Source organism: Sphaerodactylus townsendi, linkage group LG05 (genome assembly GCF_021028975.2).
Source record: "Sphaerodactylus townsendi isolate TG3544 linkage group LG05, MPM_Stown_v2.3, whole genome shotgun sequence".
Classification (NCBI taxonomy): Eukaryota; Metazoa; Chordata; class Lepidosauria; order Squamata; family Sphaerodactylidae; genus Sphaerodactylus; species Sphaerodactylus townsendi.
In genome coordinates this window covers 17,691,717-17,710,564 of record NC_059429.1, presented here as the reverse complement: position 1 = coordinate 17,710,564, position 18,848 = coordinate 17,691,717, and the positions used below count along the sequence as shown (strand labels likewise).

At 45.1% G+C, this 18,848-nt stretch overlaps 1 protein-coding gene across 1 annotated transcript in view; it reads right to left on the bottom strand.

Annotated features, from left to right (window-relative positions):
* SCYL3 (SCY1 like pseudokinase 3) overlaps positions 1–18,249 on the bottom strand; it is a 33,233-nt gene extending 14,984 nt beyond the window's left edge. Inside the window, 8 exon segments of the mRNA XM_048497546.1 lie at positions 1,214–1,291; positions 3,198–3,309; positions 6,641–6,743; positions 10,486–10,542; positions 12,321–12,434; positions 14,422–14,607; positions 18,046–18,168; positions 18,170–18,249. Coding sequence (XP_048353503.1) covers positions 1,214–1,291; positions 3,198–3,309; positions 6,641–6,743; positions 10,486–10,542; positions 12,321–12,434; positions 14,422–14,607; positions 18,046–18,168; positions 18,170–18,211 — 815 coding nt within the window. The 5' untranslated portion in view covers positions 18,212–18,249.
* Between the last annotated feature and the right edge of the window lie 599 nt (positions 18,250–18,848).

Sequence of the window (18,848 nt, the reverse complement as noted above, 5' to 3'; positions counted from 1 at the left end):
TAGTGACATTATTATGCACTTAATTACTTATGGTAAACCTTTGACTTTATTAATTATTGGTTTGTTTATTGGATAACCATATGTTATGGTGTTCTTGGTAAAGTTGGGATTGTGAACAGAGGCATATGGGGGAAAATGGCGCCTGGAGACAAGTCCTTTGCCCCCCACCCCCCACCCCCTGCACTTGGAGGAATGGCTTGGGAGCACGGCCCCGCCTTAAAGCCCCCCTGCAGGCCAGCTTTCAAAAGCCGGCTTTCCTGCACAGAAACCGGGGAGTGCTTGGGGGCGGGGCCATGCCCCTGAGCCACACCCTTGAGTGCAGGGGGAGAGATTAAAGAAGATTCTCTGGTAGATTCTCTGATCTGACCTGGTTCCATTGTAGCCAATGGGGAATTTCTGGGGGTATAAGAAGGGTGCACATTTTTCAAGATAGAGCCACCACACTTTCAGGGTGGCTTCAGGAGACACTCCTGGCAAGAGCACCTAGGTCTGATGAACCCCAGCCTGCTTACACACACCCAGAAATTCCCCACTGGATGCAATGGAGCAACTCAGTTCAAAGGGAGAATTACTTGGGGTGCCTGTCAGGGGCACAATTTTTTAAAACTAGCGGCACCTGAATTTCAGGATATCTTCAGGAGACTCTCCTGATGATAGAACCCAGGTTTGGTGACGTTTGGTTCAGGAGTACAAAGGGGTAGCCCCCATCTCCTTTTAGCTCCCGTTGGAAACAATGGGGGCACCCAAAGGGGGTCCATAAAATTGGACCCCCTGAACCAAACCTCACCAAACCTGGGTGGTATCATCAGGAGAGTCTCTTGCAGATATCCTGAAATGTTGGTGCTGCTAGCTTAAAAATGCGCCCCCTACAGGCTAAAAAACACTAAAAAATACCCAAAAAAATCAAACCCGAATTTTTCGGTATATCTGAATATATTCGGGTATACCGAATCAGGAATTCAACCTATTCATCTATAATGATAATTTTACAGCTGAATCAAGCCGAATTCGAATTTCACCTAATCTTTTTAGTATCGCTCAAGTTTATTTCCAACTGTTTGGCACTGATAAAGTATTTGTCTCAATATCAGAGGTAATTCCCTCCTGGACTGAGAAAACCTTCCTTAAAACCCATTTCAAACATATTTTTTCCTCTCATGGTAGATCAACTTGCACACCCCAAAAATTTAGCAAATTCACATTTTCCACTTACTTGAAAAATGCAGTTTTTTCCTCTTCAGTTTTCAGCGTCAAAGTGTTCAGAAAGCTCACGACTTCCAGGAAATCATTCCTGGTAAGTTAATATACACACACATATATTAAACATCAAGGAATTAGTTCCGTTTACAACAGGAAGTCAACATCCAAAAAGCAAAAACGCCTGAATAAAGCAAACATGAAGCCTGCTAAGTGACCTTGGGCCAGCCACAGCTCTCAGAACTGTCAGCCCTCATGGAGGCAGGAAATGGCAAACTGTCTACCAATGCCTCTTGCTTTGAAAACCTTACGGGGCCACCATAAGTCAGCTGTGACTTGACAGCACTTTCCAACACCAAAGTGCACTGAAACCAGGACACGAGGATATGGCATCCTTGGGCTTTAACAGCAAGGACAATAATACTGCGCCAACATGCACTTAAGAGTCAAGTCTACTCTGAAGTAGCTGAAGATGGCTTTCTACAGAATTACGATGGATGGCTACAAGAAAAAACAACTGAACTGTAACGGATATTCTTCGAATGGTCATCTGAAAGAGAGCTCTCTACCCTAATCACCGCAGCCAAGAAAACGTGCTCCCCCCTGTATTTTTCTCTCCCATTTGAACGGGGCCACTTGGCAAACTACCTGTATTGCTTAATAAACCCTGCTCAAAGGAGAGCCATAATGCTCGCCAGGTTTAATGTTATGCCTTCTGCCTGGTTACATGGCAGATTTAATAAGCAAGAAAAGGCTAAACGATTGTGCCCATGTAATGATGGCTCAGTTGAATCTCTGGCCCACCAATTACTACACTGTCTCAGATTCAAGGAAATCAGATCCAAGTATGTGAATCTTACTCCTTTACATTTACCCGATCTCCCCGATTTAATTAGATTACACTGCTTGTTGGACAATCCTGATCCTTCCCTCTGTATGATAGTGGCAGACTTTCTCCTGGAAATTACTAAACCCCAGTAGATTTCCTTCGACCTAACATTTATTTCCTGTATTGTATATGCTTTTTAATCCGTTTTTTATTATTGTTGTACTGTTGTCTATGCCAATAAAGGCTTGCTAATTTGAATGGTCATCTGTGCAGTCAGTCTGCACAGAGAAGGATACTAAACTAGGATTTGCTCTGGGTTCCACTCAGAATCCAGTGTTCCTTCTTTGAAACAATAAGGTCCTACATGGGAGGCCCTGATCTCAGCTGACTACAGAGACAGAAGATACTTGATAGCAGCTTCTGCATTAGAAGCATGAACAACAGAAGAGCGTGAATAAACAGTGCACAGCTGTTGGCAATCTTTGAAGCATTACTCTTTTGGAAGTTCACCATAGCCCAAGAACGAGCATCCCAAACTCTGGAAATGTAAGATTTTTATTGCTCAGGAAGAGATTTGCTGGTCAGGTATGAAGCAGAGATGGTTTATCCCCTAAGCGTTTTATCTTTAAAACAGAACTGTATGTGAATCTACAGGAAAAGGATATTTAAAATACGCATGTACCATGATTCTCTTTAATGCGGCATCTTGCAAATTAGGGTTGGAAAGTATATTTAGCTCACTGTTGTCTGATGTGGAAATTCTGGCTAAATGGATATGAACCGTTAAGTGGATTCTAACTAAGTGGATATACGAACTGCTTTGATTATTTGTTCCTGCATTGCAAGGGGTTGGACTTGATGGCCCTTGGGGTCTAGTAGTCCAACTCTATGATTCTATGAACCTAAACCTCAGATTTTCTCAATGCCCCATTTCCTATTACCATAAAAACCAGAGCATTCACATTTTCAGTATAAATGTAAGTGCTCTCTATGTTTCAAGTGTGATTTTTTACTTTGGCCAATATCAAGCGTAATCAAAAAAGAGCTATGTAATGATTACATGCCCATAAGGAGTAACCTGTGTGACAGTTTCTGCAAATACCTGCCTCTTCCCATCTACACACACAGAAAGACTCCAGCCGACATCTGCATCCTTCAGCAACCTGCTCACCTGAAGAATTCATGGGGCAGCAAACTGGAAAGTGGGGGCCGGCATGCTGGATCTGGATTTAGCAGGACAGAACGCACCGTTTGCTGAAAGCTGAAGAGAACATCCTCGGAAACTGAAACATACAGAGTACGCAATCAAAGGTCTGTTTGAGAGTGAAAAAGGATGTCTATGTTGTTTCTTTTTCCTACAGGGGCTAAATCCTGGGGACCCAGCCAGTGGACAATCCAAGTACAAAGAGAGATCCTTGCAAAGGAAAGGAGAGGAGCACATACTAGAATTAAGATTCGCTCCCTCCAAGACTTACTTCCAACTTTAGGGAAGGGCATTTCAGATCAGTGCTGTTGACTGATCCATTCACTGTGTCAGGGCTACCACCTATCTTCAGTAGCAGCGCTTTGTGGGTCACTGATGTTCCAGGACTAAATATGAAGAAATGCCTGAGACATGTTTATTTCCCACAAAGAACAAGAAGATTTATATCCCCCATTTCTTTCCTGTAAGGAGACTCAAAGGGGATCACAATCTCCTTTCCCTTCCCCCCTCCCAACAAACACCCTGTGAGGTGGGTGGGACTGACAGCTCCAAAGAACTGTGACTAGCCCAAGGTCACCCACCTGGCATGTGGAGTGCACAAGCTAATCTGGTTCACCAGATAAGCCTCCACAGCTCAAGTGGCAGAGTGGGGAACCAGTTCTCCAGATTAGAGTGCACCTGCTTTTTAACTGCTACGTCACACTGGCTCTCAAAGGAGTCCACCAGTACATTAAAGCTTTTATTTTATTACAATTCTTTTAAAAGGACCTCAGTGCAAGTTAGTACACCAATGATATACATCCCTTACCTAGCTTATTCCTTTAGAAAATGTCTAGGCCACCTCTCCAGGGAACCTATTCAAGGCTGGAAAAAGATAACTGGAGAATGTGCAGGCCCTTCTGTACTGCACATGTGATTCCTGGATGCAGGGAAGATTATCATCTCCAACACCAAGCTACTATTTTAGTTATTGCTCAGTTATCATTCCAGGGGTCAAAATAAGCAAAAGGGCCCAAATTACTGATTTTACTGAACAAACTATCCCCCAAAAAACCTGAACAAATACTGACAAATTACTGCCCAATTTAATTGCAGCCTATCAATAAATTAATTTTTAAATGTAAAAACTGTGACTTCGTGAAAAACATCTTTTGTTATATCTGGCCATCCTTGTAGCCGACCACTGCACACTTTTTAATTGAACTTTTTGAATTTTTAAAAATAAAGATTATGAATTATTAAAAAATATGAAAAATATATGAAGACAGTTTTTATTGTATAAACAATTAAGGCAAAAAAGATTCCCCTTTAAAAATAATAGGGTACTGCAGGCAATAAAATAGCAAAACATATGAAAAACCATGCGTGAAATAGTCATTATGAGAACAAGGCATAATTTCTGTAAGGTAAGACTCGTCTTTCCTTTTATTATTATTATTTAGTTGTTAGTGAGCTCTTTCATTTCTCAACAGTTTTCAGAACTGCATCCATATGCATTTTTCCTTGTATTTTTCTTCCATTGCTTTCTCTATTCCTTCTAGCATGAGATGTGCCATTTTGAATCCAAACATGTTCTTTTTTCTCTGCAGCGTCTTTTATCTGTTTGGTTGCATCACTTAGCAACATTCAAGCAATCACCTCTTTTCATTCTGTTCTTTCTCAGCTTTGCTTCCCTCTCTTGAATACTATCCTTTTCGCTGTCTATCTTAAACCTTTCTAACTCCTCTGCCTTTTCCCTTTCCTTCTTTTCTTCTTTTTGCTCCTTTTCTTTAATGGCACATGTTCGTCACAATATTGTTTGTAATGAACATGGATTGCTCATGCCATCTGCAAAAACTTCTGTGCGATATTAACACGATATCCCATGGTTTCACGTACATGACAGAGAAAGACAGTTTGGATTTATATCCCACCTTTCTCTCCTATAAGGAGACTCGAGATGGCTTACAAGTTCTTCTCCCTTCCTCTCCCTACAATAGACACCTTGTGAGGTGGGTGAGGCTGAGAGAGCTCCAAAGAACTGTGACTAGCCCAGAGGTCTGCAACCTGCGGCTCTCCAGATGTTCATGGACTACAATTACCATCAGCCCCTGCCAGCATGGCCAATTGGGCATGCTGGCAGGGGCTAATGGGAATTGTAGTCCATGAACATCTAGAGAGCCGCAAGTTGCAAACCCCTGGACTAGCCCAAGGTCACCCAGCAGGAATGTAGGCATGGGGAAACACATCTGGTTCACCACATAGGAATCCACCACTCATATGGAGGAGTGGGGAATCAAACCTAGTTCTCCAGATTAGAGTCCACTTGCTGTTAACCACTACACCATGCTGCTTCCCATGTTTCTCTGACCAGCAGATTTGCATTCAAGATTCTCTCTGACATGTTGGCCTTTTCTCCAATCAAAATACATCCAGATTTTGACAAACCCTTTTCTATGTCCACACCTTAATCCAATAACAATAACACTGCCGTTACCACCTTGCTAACCAACGGGCATTTTGGATCTCCAGATGATTTCATCTTTTCAAAGAACTGATTCCAGTATGTATCTATGCGGCAAGTTTTACTGAAACTAGAATGTGATGAATTGAAAAAACATTCTGAAAACAATGACTTTTTAAAATGAGCCAAAAAAATTCACCAGTGAGGGCTTCAAGAGACAATGGTGCTGAACTCTTACAAACATGATTCACTGTGACTCTCGTGAGTGTTTCTGGTTCACTCTGCATCACGTGCACCAAAGGCTCTTCTTTCTGGAACACACCAGTGAACTCTGTAAATAAACAGGAGCTTGTGCTTCATTGTCTCATGTTTTCAGAGCGTAATTATGTTTCTACCAGCAATAAAGCCCATTGTGCGAAAAAATACAATGGGCTCCAGAAAACTGTTGCTGGTTGTTTCTGTCATTGTTCAGGAAGCATTAAAATACAACACGTAGAAGCGTTTGCAGGAAGCTAATCCTCTCACGACATAAGAATATTCTTTCAATACCATCTCCAGGAAATACCAGGAATAAAATAATAGAGACTGCTCTGGAATGAATATTTCTGCTATGGTCTCCAAGTATGATTTTCCCTCCTAATGAAAGTACCCTGTTTCCTTGAATATAAGACATCCCCTGAAAATAAGTAGAGGTTTTGCTGAAGTGCGAAATATAAGGCATCCCCCAAAAGTAAGACTTAGCAAAGTTTTTGTTTGGAAGCATGCCCGATGAACAGAACACAGAAAAATAAGACATCCCCTGAAAATAAGACATAGCGCATCTTTGGGAGCAAAAATTAATATAAGACACTGTCTTATTTTCGAGGAAACACGGTATTTGCTCTTTAAAGAAAGGATTCTGCAACAAAGGAAATTTGGCACTAGTTATTTGAAGATGATGTCATTTCTTCTCTACAAGGACTCTTACCCTCTTCGTTTAAAAATGTCAACAAGTTTTCGACCATGGCCCCGAATGAATAGGCATCCCGGCAATGGCCCTGGCCCTCCGGAAGACGTTGGAAGTCTGCCCGCTGAAATAATAGAAAGTATTAATCCTGTTTTCAGGAATTCCCTATCTCTACTCTACACAGGCTTTAAACATGTTATCTCATGTTGCATCTTGAAAGTGGACTAAAAAGTGAATTAAAAAGTCACAATACAGTTGCTTAGTAGCATCCCACGTCGTCTAGCACCCTGATTCTAAAAATGCACTCCTTGGCACTCAATCCCACTTTATTATACAGCTGCTCCTACAGCCCATGTAGTTGAAATTCATTCATTTTTCGATGTTCTCCCATTATAATACCTGTGAACTAAATTCACTATAAATTTGTCCCGTCAGTCTCAACTCTGGCCCAGACAGACACAAAATATCCCTAGAAAGCACTTGTGTGCCCTGTCCGATTCCCCTCCCCCATCCCCACCACATTTTGGGGACCTTGGTGGGAGGAAATTGGTTGTAATTCTGATTCTAGGAGAGGGTCCATAAAGATACAAGATAGGAAAATTTAGTAGCTAGCAAGCCTCATGATGCAGAGTGGCAAACTGCAAGAACTGCAGTCAAGATACACTCACTTTGTAGAAGGAGACAGCCCTGCACCAACAGAATTCTGCCGGTGGAGGGTGGGAGACTGCTGGTGGGAGGAAATTGGTTGTAATTCTGATTCTAGGAGAGGGTCCATAAAGATACAAGATAGGAAAATTTAGTAGCTAGCAAGCCTCATGATGCAGAGTGGCAAACTGCAAGAACTGCAGTCAAAGGCCCTTTCCGCACAGCAGAAAGGGCAACCCTGCACCAGCAGGAATTCTGCCGGTGGAGGGGTGGGGGGACCTTGGTGGGGAGGAAATTGGTTGTAATTCTGATTCTAGGAGAGGGTCCATAAAGATACAAGATAGGAAAATTTAGTAGCTAGCAAGCCTCATGATGCAGAGTGGCAAACTGCAAGAACTGCAGTCAAAGGCCCTTTCCGCTGGCAGAAGGAGACAGCCCACCACCAGCAGGAATTCTGCCCGGTGGAGGGGTGGGGGCCGGATTACCGCGACGTGGAGGATGCGAAAGCAGCTCCCCTTACAGAGGTTGCAGCATCGGGAGAGGCGGACTCCACCGCCGGAGGCCGCCCTCTTCCCTGTCCCTCTCCCACTCACCTCGTCGCCTTCGTCGCCCTGCTGGCCTCCTAAGACCGGCCCACGCTGCTCCTCCGGACCTCCAGGGGTCGGAGGACCCAGTGAGGAGAGGTCTCCAGCAGTCCAGTAGAAGCGGCGAATTGGCTTAATGAGGTGAGTGGGAGAGGTGGACGGGGAAAATAGGCGATGTTCCCTGGCCGGTAAAAGCCATTCGCGACCGGCGTCGCCGGAATCGCAGCTAGTTTTCCAAAAACCTCCCTCCAGGGAGGGAGGTTTTTGGAGGTGGCCTGACGCCGCCCTGGGAGTGGTAGAGGGGAGCCAGGTCAGCACTGCTGCGTTTTAGCAGCGCCGCCTGTGCGAACGGCTCCCTGGGGACGGCGTTTTTGCCGTCCCCAGGGCACCGTATATGGCCCGTGCGGAACGGGCCAAAGTTTTCTGGAAGCTGGTTTCAAGTAGCTGGCTCAATGCTGATTCAGCCTTCTATCCTTCTGAGGTTGGTAAAAGGAATAACCAGCTTGCTGGGGGTAAAGTGTTAGGAAACTGGGGAAGGGAAACCACGCTGTAAAGGTAGTTTTCCTAGCGTTGCAATGTGATGTCATCCCATGCTTGCACAGGGGACTACCTTTAATCCAGTAGCTATGATATACTTGGTCCCTTATTCATTAAAAGTTCTTAAGAAAGCTCAGCAGTCACAAGACAAGAAAAAGCCCTCTTATGGATTTGTGCGGTTAAACACCAGGAAGCAGAGGAGAGGAAATAACAGAGCTTTCACAATGTAAGAAAGAAGGTAACAGGGTCTCCCGAATTTTTTAATAACTTCTTTATTTGTAAATGATTTGAAGTCAATCAGCCAAGTTTGTGGATGACATCAAATTCTTTGACACTGTGAAGTACAAAGCAGATGAAGAAGGTCCCACCAAAATCACTCTGAAATTAAGAGCATAAGGACATAAGAAAGAGCCTGCTGGATCAGACCAGAGTCCATCTGGTCCAGAACTCTGCTACTCGCAGTGGCCCACCAGGTGCCTTTGGGAGCTCACATGCAGGACGTGAAAGCAATGGCCTGCTGCTGCTGCTGCTCCCGAGCACCTGGTCTGCTCAGGCATTTGCAACCTCAGATCAAGGAGGATTCTGTATATAGTTCTGCTCCCTTCCCCACCCCTGATCAAAAATAATGTTATAGGTTTGGAAGAATCACAGAAAAGAGAAACAGAAATGATCTTGGGGTTGGAACACCTATTCTACTAGGAAAAGCTAGAGTATTTGCGGCCTTTCAGGAAAAACCAGCTCTGTGGCCTTAATTAACCACGCCCCAGATCAGATTGCTGCAATAAACTCAATGTGGCGCTTATGAAGACTACCTAGATACTTTACGAGATTTAGAATGCAACAGTGCAGCAGCTAATCAGGCTAAGTAGGAGCATGCATATCTTCTTCAAGAATCTTGTTCATTCCTTGTTTATTTCCAGGCGTCATTCAAAGTGGGTGGGTATATGTGTGTGTGTGTGTGTGTGAAAATCCTAAATCTCCCAGAGATCAGGAATCTGAGAGACCACCAGCTCCCACAGGAACTTGTTTATTAAGAACTTAATTCGTGGTCCTATCCCCCCATCCTTCTAAGGCCCTTTCCGCATGGGCCATTTACAGCGCCCTAGGGACGGCAAAAACGCCGTCCCTAGGGAGCTGTTCGCATGGGGGGCGCAGCTGCATCACAGCCGCGCCACCCTCACTCCCACCCAGCAGCGCGAAGCCACCATTTTCCCACCTCGCTTCCCGAGCAAGGTTTTTGGAAAACAGCCGTTCACATGGCAGCGGCTGGAAGGCGCCATCCCCCACCCCCTTCCCGACGTACCTTCTCTGCGACCTTCCGGCGCGTCGCCTGGGCCTGGGGACACGCCCCCCTGCCCTTCAACACCAGAGCGGTCGCACAGGGCAGGGGGGTATGTCCCCTGGCCTGGGCGACGCACTGGAAGGTCACAGGGAAGATACGTCGATCAGGCAACGGCGCAGCGCTGCGCCGTCTTCCCTGCCTTTACCGGGACCGTTCATGCAAACAGTCCCGGGGTGTGTGTGTGTCGGCGTCATATACGCCGACGCATCCCCCAGTGTGGCTGTGCAGAAGCGGCTTAAGATTAGATTTGAAGCTACCAGAGACAGAGCCATTTCTCTGATGTTCGAACTCATGACATTTAAGTTGTCAGGCACAAGTAGATCAATTTTGGTCAGGCATTTAATGGTAGGTGATAACGGTTTGCCTTGGCTATTGATGCTGCCACTGAAATGTTGTTGCTTTTTGAGGGTTTTATGTAGTTTTGATATCTTGTTTTAACCAGTGGTAATGGTAAAGAATCTCAAGGATTTGGATCAAAAAGCAGGGATCTCAAATTTTACCCCACAGCAAATCCAGATAGAATATTGTTGAGGGTGTAACGCTCCCTCAGTTATCTCTGGGTTTCTTATGGGCAGCCTCAACCTAGAAACAGCAGAGTAACTTTACTGGCATACCTTCTCAACTGCATGCCCACACAAAACAGTGTTTCTGACATGCTTTCCAGACAAAAGCACAGAAAACTGGGGAGTACTTTCTATACACAGATGTCAAGTCCGCCTCAGTCAAGTTTTCCAGCATAAGCAACCAATAAAACCTACCAGTTCTTCAGGTGGGATGCCTGTCTTCTCTCGCACTGACTCGATGCTACGTAGAAACTATAGGTAGAAAAGGAAACAAAACGCATTTTGGTCAAAGAAAAATTTCTCCTCTCTCCCACTCTGACAACTTCTCTGAAGTAAAGCACTAGCTGTTCTTTAGCAATCTGGAGTGCAAAGGCTAGAAGAGAACTCTTCAGGTGATCTTCTGTAGAACTTCGCAACAAGGTAGGTAGGCAGCGGTAGAAAACAAATTACCCTTCTGGCCTCTCTTGCAGTCTTGACAGCTTTCAGGATTCAACCCAGAGCCTCACTTCTAATTGTAATACCAAGTCGCTGAGTGGATTCAGTGAAACATTTCCACCAATAGGGGGCTGTTCCTGAGTTTCCCACTTCCACCTCCTCCCCGATGCTGTTCCGGGGGGAGGCAGGTCCTTGTCCCCTAGGGACAGCATTGGGGATATTTTGAGTGGCAGCAGTGAAGGAAGTCCTATGGAACTCAATACTTCACTGGCTTGGCACTACAGGAACGATCGCTATGCTCACGTGCTTCCTTTCCTCCCTCTTTGGAGCTGACAAGCAACTTTTGATTCAGTACAAACCAAAGTTTCCCTCAATGTTCAAATGGGCAAACTACATTCAGACATCTCTATAAACCACAGTGTGACGAAGCTATAGCACAGGCGATGTCCAAAGGCCACAGTGCCAAACTATAATTTGGTATTATGTATGAGTTGACCCAGAGGAAAGTCATTCCACATGGCTGCTTAGCACTGTATGCGCAACAGACTGTTTAATGCTTATATGTGTCTCTGTCTTTGGGATGGATTGGGGATGTTTAATGAAGATACTTCTGGCCCAGTCTGCTACTTCCTTCGGAGACTTTAAACCCACACAAAGGGGAGGAAAGATGTGTCAGAGATTGGAGACATCAGCTTGCCACTATGTGGGCTGGGGGCCCATATGGACCAGCACAAAGGAGTTGCTCTTCTCAACATAACCTTTCCCAACACCTGACACGCCACTGCATTTGCTCCCTGCATCTTTCTCTCTTACCCACGTCATCTTTAGCTCCTGCTCAAAAACACAATGCCAATTGCTGTCTTATTGCGAAACACTTTCTGCCACTCACAGACACATTTGCATTTGCCCATCAACACTTTTTGGCAAACGCAATCTCACCAGTCCCATCTCTATGTGAGTGGTACAATGCTAACTTCAGACAAGGTAATGGGCATGACCTTCTAGCAGCCTTAAATGGGCATGGCTGAATTCCACAGTTCCTCAACTGGGCAGCAGGAGTTGAAAGCCAAGCCGGCTCATGTCCACACAGGGGCAATTCCCATCGTGGCAAGATACAGTGAGAGTCCTGCTCTTTCACCATTCTTCAGAGTAGTATCTTCAACAAAAGGCAGATGCCAGCAAAGAAGAGAACAAAATGGAAGGCTAAAATTCATAACTCTCCACAGCATTCTCTAGCGCATAGGTGTCAAACTCACGGCCCTCCAGATGTTATGGACTACAGTTCTCTTCATCCTCTGCCAGCATGATGATGGGAACTGTAGTCCATAACATCTGGAGGGCTGCGAGTTTGACACCTGTGCTCTAGTGGTTGGCCTCTGCTGCCTACAAAAACCAGTAGCCTCATTGACTGTGGAAGATTCAGCTCCAAAACTAGACAAATTTAATTATCCACAGAATCTATGCAGCTGGATATTCAACTCACACACTCCCCAGCATAATGAATGCCAAACTCCTCAGCTAGGACTGAACGGCTCACCAGAGACCACCCAGCAAACGCTCTCTCTTGGGCAACGCAAGGCGATCGGGCGTTTTACCTCTGCCGTGGCTTCGTTCTGGTTGCAGACGGTTTCCATGCCGCCAAGCTTCCAATGCCCGTCCTCACTCACAAACACCGATGACAGGCAGACATTGTTGTGTGTCAGGTTTCCCTAAAACATAGTTTTAAAAAAGGAAAAACAGAGAACACACACATACATAATGAGGCTGGGAATAGATGCAGGAGGGACTCGCTAGCGCTAATGAGGCATCATGAGATTCGAGAAGAGCGCTGCCAAAGCCACGGAGGAACTTTATAACCCTCCAGAGACCTCTTGTGAGGAGGGGAGCTTTATGCCACACTAAATTTAACTAGAACAAGTCAGTTTATTCCTAGTATATCGTAACTTAGCCAGGAAAACAGGTTATACTCGACTCCCTTCATTCCTAATTGAGACTCCCACATCTGACCTCCCAAACCACAGAGCTGAAGCCATTTTAAAAGATCTCAGGAAGTGTGCTCTGAGATCCAAACCCCAGGTGCATGAAGAAGATGTTGATCAGAAAGCACCAAGTTTAGACTGGTGAAGAGAAAGTTAAGGGGCGACATGACAGCCATGTTTAATTGGGTGGGATGTCATGTTGAAGAGGGAACAAACTTGTTTTCTGTTGCTCTAGAGCATAGGTGTCAAACTCGCGGCCCTCCAGATGTTGTGGACTACAGTTCCCATCACCCCCTGCCAGCATGATGCTGGCAGGGGATGATGGGAACTGTAGTCCACAACATCTGGAGGGCTGCGAGTTTGACACCTGTGCTCTAGAGACTAGGACAAGTAGAAATGGATTCAAACCACAAGAAAACATTCCATTTAAACATTAGGAAGAACTTCCTGATGGTGAGGGCTGTTGGACAGTGGAATACGTTGCCTCAGGGGGTGGTGGAGTCTCCTTCTTCGGAGGTTTTTAACCAGAGACTGGATACCCATCTGTCAGGAATGTTTTGATTGTCTGTTCCTGCATGGCAGGGGCTAGGACCTGATGGCCCCATGGTCTTTTCCAACTTTATGATTCTAAGTTCATATATTCTGATGGCCATCTCAGTTGTGTTTCTTCCTTCATCCAGCTGAGCCATGTAACACTGGCTATCCGCCACGACTATTCATCTCAGCAGAACCCTTAAAAAGGGATCTGCTTTAGAGAGGGAACCAATTCCCCAAATTCAGGATTACATGAATTTCACAATTAACTCCACCATGAAAGGCCACTTTCCCCATTCAACAGATCTTGAGCGGTGGAGGCTTATCTGGGGAACTAGATTAGCCTGTGCACTCCAACACACACCAGGTGGGTGACCTTGGGCTAGTCACAGCTTTTCAGAGCTTTCGGAGCTCTCTCAGCCCCACCCACCTCACAGGGTGTTTGTTGTTGGGGGGGGGAGGAAGGGAAAGGAGATCGTAAGCCCCTTTAAGTCTCCTTACAGGAGAGAAAGGGGGGTATACACTCTTCTTCTCTTATGCTTCCCTATGAGTATAATCCAGCCTCACTTACTCAAACCTTCCCCTGCTGACATACTGGATCCTCCCCACCCCAACCTAAAATTCAAAGTTCTTTAAACAGTAACATCAGAATACAGATTGCAAATGTAACTGCAAAAGCGTCAGATCTACATACTATTTTTAGCCAAAACAATTTCCTCCACGGGCTCAAAAAAGTGCTTTCGGATAGAACATTTGTTTTACCTTTGAACAGGTTACTATAAGCCTGCACAAGGGATTCTCCTACGCAAAACTGCGATAAGCCAAACTCGGCCACTTCGTGAGCAGCAAAAGCAAGATATAAGGACATCTGGGGAGACTGAGGGACGCCTCTGTCGGCTGGATCTGCTCCCAGCCCTTCTTGCCAACTGAAAGCAGCTTACTTAGTCAACTGGTCTCAAGTTGTATCATTTCCACTTGAGCATAAGACAGGTGCACGTTAAGGGGCAATCAGAGTAGGGAAAGAGCAAAAGGCAACATCTGAAATTTGATTTCATTAGGTCCGCATCTTAGAACCGAAGAAAGGTAATGACAAAGTACAGCCCCCTTCCCTCCCCAGCCAATGGTTCCACTGGCACAAACCCTACTAAAAATGAACTTCTCGGATAGGCAGAGAGGCACTCACTCTATCGTGGAGGAAGATAAGAGCTTGCAAAACGTCATAGATTCCAGCACATATCTCTGAAGAAGAGAGGTTCTCCAGGACTTTCTCCAACGGCTGCACGCGCTCCGTGACCAAGTGGATTCCATCGATTTCCACAGTGCAAGAAAGGAAGCGCAAGAGGCAAGGGTGGCGTAGAGTTTTCAGGTGCTTTAAAAGTGCGAGATAAAAAGGAACGGCAGCACTTATTTGTGAGGTTCGTATCTCATCGCGCGCATCCAACAGTGAAAAAGACCAGGTTTTCGGCAAACCTTGGTGACATGACCTGGTTGCTACCTAACTTCAGCGTTCCTTCATCTGTATAGTGTGACTCGAGGGTGATTTTTTTTTCTTTTCAAATATGTGCTATTTTTATTTGTATGTATGTATTCCTTTCGAATACTTTAATAAAGACTTTACATGCAGTAAAGAAAAGAAAAAGAAACTAACTATAGTCCTCCTGTGACAGCCCCACTCAGCTGAACAAGATTCGCTAAGCATCTCATCTTGCAAGGTGCTGAAAAGAGCTACTGCGCATTCCGGATTATTTTCGGTGGTGGCCCCACCATGCCTGCATGTGGAAAGCCCCTGATGTATCAAGGGGATATGTGTTAAAAGACGATTGGTCAGATTGTGAACCTCGTGTCCACTTGACGGGGTGGGCAAGAGGGCAGAGCAGGGGCCTTAAAATTGAGCTGTGCTGCGCCACAGACTTTAGAGAGCCGCACCCACCAAGGTGCCCTCTCTCCGCGACTGCAGCCGTGACTTCAATACACTGCTTACTGCTGACCGCCTTGTTCGTGAGTATTTTTGGGCAGACAATATTCTATAACATGGAGAATCAGCCAGCCAGCTAAAATTCAGGAGACGACCCATCTACCAGATTTAGAAAGCACAGATATCTGCGCAAGAATTCTTACAAATACCTGAGTTTCTACTACTGTAGTTCTGGCACGATAACAAATACTACACCTTGACGTACATAAACTCAATATTTGGGTCATAAACAAATTATTTACAACTGTGACAACTGACTTATAATTGTGACAGTCCCAATCGTATCCTTTGTCTCTCTGAGTACAACCTGCTGACACAAGAGAACAGCTTGAGGTCTTTAAGAAGAGCCTGCATTTGAAAAATCATTTTCTTTAAGGCTATTGACATGATCTAATTGGCTTGACAAAGAATACGAAATAAAACTTTATCCGGAGGTTTTATAGCCTCTAAAAAGCCTCTTGTTACTTTACCTGTTGGATGTACATATCCCTGAATTTATCATTAGAAGAAGTGAAGATTGGGACTGTAACAATTATAAATCAATTGTCACAATTGTAAAACATTTGTTTACGACTCAAGTATTGAGTTTATGTATGCCAAGGTGTAGTATTTGTTATAGTGTCTTCTATACACCTACCCTGTTAAAATACTGTCATTCTGGCAGCAGGAATTTGTGTTCTGTTACTACTTTTCACTGTATTCATTGATGATTTTTTTTATCATGGGTTTTAACTGATTGTGTAACCTACCCCTTAGTCTCTCTGGGAGAAGGCAGTAAAGAAATATTGTATAATAAATAAAAGATCAATTGAGATAGTCCCTCCCACACCCTCAATCAAGCTTCTCGTCAACACGCCCAAACCGGAGTTTAACCTCTTGCTTTAAACAACCCATGAACAGAAGCAGGAAATGTTAGCAATCAATAGTTTTAACTTCCATCACAGATGGATGGAAGGAGACTAACTGCCCCACGGAAAGGCTGAACGGTCAGAGGGAGCGGGATGGCCTTGCGCTGGCGCATTTGCCTTCCCCGGGGCACTTCCCTGGCAGAGGGGGCAGATGCGCCCGCAACCACGCATCCCGCAGCCCTGCTGCAGCAAAACCTGGAAGCAAGGGGAGCGGGCTGGGATGTTCCTGGGGGCGGAGCCAACATTAGTCAGCTCCCAACAACAACAACAACCTTTATTTGGCATTTAAAAATAGGTTCTAGAGCATTGCCAGACATTTTTGAAATACAAATCCAGAGTACATTCAAAGCGCAGACAGGAAGACTGTATATAGCAGTATACATTACTTAGAAAGTTATGTCACTTGTAAAAGAAATTTTGCTACTTTTTCCCAGAGCATGACATCTGTGTTGTTTAACAGAAGCTCCGCAACAGAGCAGTCAGAGTCACTTTCAGATTTGTCTAGGGCCAGCCTGGGAGAGAAATTCCTGATGCCCACATATCTTGGACAGTCAAGAATAATGTGAGCAAGAGTCTCCACTTGATTTTTACAGTGTGGACAAACCCGATCCTGGAGAGGGATGGATAAGTAACGACCCTTTGTAATGGCCGATGTAGTCAGCTCCCTTCCAAGGTTTGGGGGAGGTTGTGTGGTGCACTGGCCTCAGACTTATGCCTGCCTTTCTGCATATGTCTATTCAGCCCTATGGGGCTTTTGGCAGTGGGGAAGATTCCAGAGCAGTGGTGGCGGTCTCCATGGCACTCCAGCTCATGGGACTGGTTCTCCTCCATTCAGCTCCCCGCCAGCCAATTGGCCAGGCCATTGGCAGGCCAATTGGCATGCTGGCAGGGGCTGATGGGAATTGTAGTCCATGAACATCTGGAGTGCCATAGGTTCGCCACCATGGATCTAGGGCTTTTCCCCACTCCCCATGCCACTGAGAAGCCCTTTTGGAGGTGGCAGGGTGGTGCCGCACCAGCACCACGGTACATCACCTGTGGATTTGGATAGGGCTCTTAGGCCAAAGGTGGACCACCCTTTAATATTCTCCAATTTTCGAGTGCTTGCAAAATCACCTCTCTGCCACCTCCATGAATATCATTTCTCTCTCCAGTTGCAAATGGCCTGTTTTCCCAGGGCTTGTACACAACACTTACGGACGTCACAGCATGACTGAGGACTTGGAGAACAGAATCTCCACATTTGCCAAAACACAGCAACTTTGCCAAATTAAGTTCCTGCAAATTTTCATATGCTTCTTCCAACCACCCTGTAAACACAGTCTGCCCAGTAAACGTGATGTCACCATGTTACCTTTTCTGCCAACAATTTCATTTTGACTGTTATTCCCACTCCTTTGCCTTCAGCACTAGAGCTGAAGAACTCCGATTTTTTTTACTCCATTATGTGTTTCCTACTAATATACCAAAAGTGATAATGTATGAGTCATCTGCTATGAGCATACCACACTCTCCAAACAGTATTCAGCAGTTAAAGGGCCACGAATAAAAAAACAAATGACATGGGGAACTCAAAATTCATCTTTGAGTTCCTTCCTGAAGTAGATTTACTGCGCCAGAATTTGGAAGCAATTACCACTGACTATCAGATTTAGACAGTGTGAGAAAGCTTCACAACCTGGCATCTTTCCATTTACTAGTTCCATGCAGTCCACTCAACAAGGAATGCACAGTCCACTGCATTTTTTGAGCACGGCTCACATTTGATGTGCAGGACGATTGGACCGGCACTAATGCTGGACATCTGTAGCTTTTGTTTTGGCTTTCATTATTGGAAGGGGGAAGGGGAGAACCCGGCAAAGGAGAATGAGTTGGCTATTACAATTCCAGAAGGCAATGCGACAGTAATACTAAAACACAATACCTTGGCAGCTTTGTTAACGTTGTCCTCGTTCTCGCTCTTGTACACAAAGACGGAGGCGAGTTTGCCACGTTGAAGCACTGCTGGGTAAATATTGACTCCGGAGGGCAGCGTAAAGGGCGTTTCCGTCCAGTGCATCACGCTTCAAAGCGCTGTTCTCCGAGCCCATTACCTTGTATGCTCGAGCCGTTTTGTGGGAGCTTTTTTTCCCCTTCTAGTGTCAAAAACTTAAAAGAGAAGTTATTTAAAAACTGTATTTAACGCATTTATAAGGTCACCTTGCTCCCAAATAGCTGGGGATACAAGATGACGAACAACAATAAAAATCAACATAACATATTTAATGCCCAAGTTCAAGCAACTAGCACAAAACTAATTAATAATGCCCAACGCAGATCACTGTCCTTGTAAGACTCACTCACAAAAACATTCATCCCAAAGAACCAAAGCCTTTTCAATAAAGCACTGCTTTACCACCACTCCAGAACTGCAAGAGAGAGACAGAGACCTTCTAATTTCTCCTGGGAACCCATTCCACAATGTCCAGATAACCACAGGAAAAAAAAACCTTTGATCAGGAAGGAAGTGAATGCAGGATGTGAAGAAGAAAAGTTGGATTTATATCCCCCCTTTCTCTCCTATAGGAGACTCAAAGGGGCTTACAAACTCCTTTCCCTTCCCCGCCACAACAAACACCCTGTGAGGTGGAAGGTGGGGCTGAAGAATCAGAAGAACTTTGACCAGCACAGTTCAGGGACGCTTCTCTCCAGATGTTCATGGGATCATTACTTTCCCAGCAGCCCCTG